We start from the raw sequence: 3,248 nt of genomic DNA on the forward strand, positions 1-3,248 counted from the left end.
TTGTGTGTATTTTACTAAAATAATGAGAAAAAAAAAAAAAAAAAAAAAAGGTGAACCCTTGATAGTGTCCTTAACTTAATGCATCCTCCTTTTGGGCATCAATCAAAAAGACTTTAAATTCCCCCTTTATGTTGTTAATATTTTTTTGAAATTTTTCAAAATAAGTATGTATAATGATACACATAAACGTTGGCATATGCATGCTTGCATATCTTTTTTTTTCGTTTCAAAACTTCTTAACGACAAGAGTGTCTACTTAAGTGTGGCAAAAAAAAAAAAAAAAAAAGCCGTGACAGATCATTCTGTTCCGCTATACCTGAGCGTGTGTGTGCCTCTCCTCCCCAGTTTCGAATATGCTAACGGTGTTAGCTTTTCTGGGAGTCCCCCCTTGTGAATTTTTTCCACTAAAATGATAGACACCATTCTGAAAATCTTTTTAGGGAAGTATTTTGAACGTATGTACAAATGGCACCGCAAGTGGGAGAAAGTGCAAACATGAATCAAACAAATTGGAGTCGCACGAAAGAAGGAGAAACGGAGTCAAACAAACGATCGGCTAGATTGAATACACTAGCCCCGTCTTTCTCCATCCTATCACTGTACTCCTTTCGACCTACACACTTGCAGCATGCGACAAAAATTTTCTAACTGTGAATATGAATGCAGGAATTGAAATTAGAAACATCATAATAAAGAACGACGAAATTAATCACTTTTTAAAGGTTATCCCATTTACCGCCACTTTGAATAGCACCGCTTTTTGGCGCCTTCATAGTGTGGTTCTACCGCTGGCGGAAGTGCCTGTAAAAAAGGTGTCTCTCCCATCTTGTAAAGACCCCTTCTTGTGAGAGCCCCTTCTCGTGAGGACCCCTTCTCGTGAGAGCCCCTTCTTGTGATATTATGCCTCTTTTTCCTTTCACCCTATCCCCACCCAAGAGTAAAAACATAGACGTAGAAATAGTCTACTTAAAAATTGAAAGAATTAATATCAGTTTCGTAACTCTGTCAGGCATGCTAACTGTAAAATGAAAATAAGCAAAGGGATTTCTTCGCGTGTTTTTTTTGCGACCCCACTTGGTTCTTGCCTTCCTTTTTCCACAAAATAGGGCATTCGAAATGATGATAATAATAATAATAGAAGTAGTAATAATTTTTTCTCTTTTTTCCTTTTTTTTTTTTTCCGTCCTTGGAACCAACCCAATCGACTCGCAGCTCAAATTGCAAGGTGTGGATTTAAGACTGAAGCCACACATACATAGGAACACCTCCAAGGGAATTAAAAATAAGCTGATGAACCTGTTAAGACGTAATGAAGGTAAACTAAAAGGACTCAGCGGCGGGGTCATTCTCCTGTGCATACCAATCCGAGAAAGAACATTTGCAGTCCCCACTTCAATGTGTGCCCCTTTTCTTGAACATTGCAGGCAACGTGCAACTTCTTTCTCCACTCAAGGCGGGGGTAATCGAGAGGGAATAAGTGACACGGCGAAAAATAAAAAGAAGGATCAACATGGTGTAAGACGGCCTGCCCTGAATTACCACCCAGCGTCTCCCATCACGTTTCATCACGCTTCACCCGCTTCATAACTTCTCATCCCTTCTCATCACTTCACTCCCCAACGTTCGCCAGCATGTCAACCTCGAAACCCCCCAAGGGGCAAACAAAACCCTCTGCTGCTGCTGCGAAAGCTACCAAGATGTGCAGGACAGTCTCTGCTGCTACAACAACGTCAGCAAAATTAAAACTTATATATGCAAAGATTGCTCTGTTTTGAAGGACCAAAATGATGAGGCACATTTGGCATTTCTTAAGAAGAAAGTCGCTTTGGAGAAAGCACACCGGCATGCTTTCGGTGCAGCAAGCAGAAGAGTTGTGATCACGTCCAACTGTGTCCCCACTACTGCTACTTCCGCTGTGGGGCCGGATTTAAAGGCCAAAAGATGTAGAACCCTTCACCTGAACAGTGCAGAACGGGTTAAGCACTACGATGATATGGGGCAGTTTCTATACAAAAGTGTGATGGGGAGAAACCACACGAGGGGTAGTATGCAAGCCGAATCGGAAGACCATGTCTTTGTTAAAGAACTCGTGGAGAAGCAGACCTCCAGGGATTGTGCCCCCCATTGGGAAAATCTAAGTCATATGAACAAAGCCAGCGTGGCACACGACACAAGTGCAACATACGCACTTAAGAGATTGAACACCCCCCTTCATCATTATTCTTCTCAAATGGGAAAAAGTGAGCAAGTCCACGTGAATGCTTCAAATGGGACGCAACATAATCCCAGTGCTTGTAAGCAGAAATTGAGGGGTAACCATTCGGATGGTAGGCAGTTGCGGCAGGGCGTGCATGTGAACATAGGCATGTATGCTGCTGGAGAAGTGCTCAATGGTGTGAAGAATCACCAAGACAAGAACCCTCCGCGTGGCAGCTGTGACGAATTACGTAACGCCCATTCAAAATTAAAGGGAAAAGAAAATCTCAGCAAATTTCACATATATGACGACCACATGGGGGATGACGTTTACCAGAGAAGCAGCAAATTAACTGATCATGCAGGGGTAGGTTCCCGGGAGGAGAACGACCCCCGCGGGAGTTACCATAATGGAGGTGTGCCGTGCAGGTGCCATCCACTGAGTAATAAATGCATGAGTATGCTATACTCAAACAACGGGATGAGTAGCAACAATTGTATGAGGATAAAAATCGACCACGTTTGTAGCGCAAAATTGTGATCCATTTTGCACTCCTAATTAGGAGCACCACCAAGATGTCAACATGTTAACGAAGCTCACTATTGGTACGCTTTTTTTTTTTTTCCCATTCTTTTGCCACTTTTTAAAAACAAAAAAAAAAGGGGTAGCATCCCTCGGGATCGCCACAGCACTGCGCTAAAACAGTTTCATTTGAGGAGAGGCGCACCTTTTTTTCATTTCCTTACTCACACATGTGCTTACGTGAGCATATATCCACGTGTTCATCAAAGAGACGAGCGTTTCGCACGTCATAGGTCACTACAAATTGGGGACAAGTTGAACAAATGGGTCTACGTGGGGAAACAAGGAATGGAAAACTCTGGTGGGGGCACAAAAAAAAAAAAAAAAATGGCCAAAACTGCCTGCACGTACAGGCGTATGCACACACACATGCACACATTCGGAGAAAAAATAAACAAAAAAAAAAAAAGACGCGTTTGAAATGATTTCCCTTCATATGTGCGGGGAAATTCCCCATTTTTTTTTGAAC

General features: G+C 42.5%; 1 protein-coding gene across 1 annotated transcript; it reads left to right on the plus strand.

Moving 5' to 3' along the window:
• Positions 1–409: 409 nt before the first annotated feature.
• PCYB_053200 (hypothetical protein) lies at positions 410–2,737 on the plus strand (the record flags this gene model as incomplete). The annotated part of the gene is made up of 6 exons (XM_004221201.1): positions 410–455; positions 628–722; positions 937–1,029; positions 1,117–1,315; positions 1,454–1,515; positions 1,631–2,737. The coding sequence occupies 3 exons, from the start codon at positions 410–412 to the stop codon at positions 1,027–1,029; spliced, it is 234 nt and encodes a 77-aa protein (XP_004221249.1). The 3' UTR covers positions 1,117–1,315; positions 1,454–1,515; positions 1,631–2,737.
• Positions 2,738–3,248: the final 511 nt, after the last annotated feature.

This window comes from Plasmodium cynomolgi, chromosome 5 (assembly GCF_000321355.1).
Source record: "Plasmodium cynomolgi strain B DNA, chromosome 5, whole genome shotgun sequence".
Lineage (NCBI taxonomy): Eukaryota > Apicomplexa > Aconoidasida > Haemosporida > Plasmodiidae > Plasmodium > Plasmodium cynomolgi.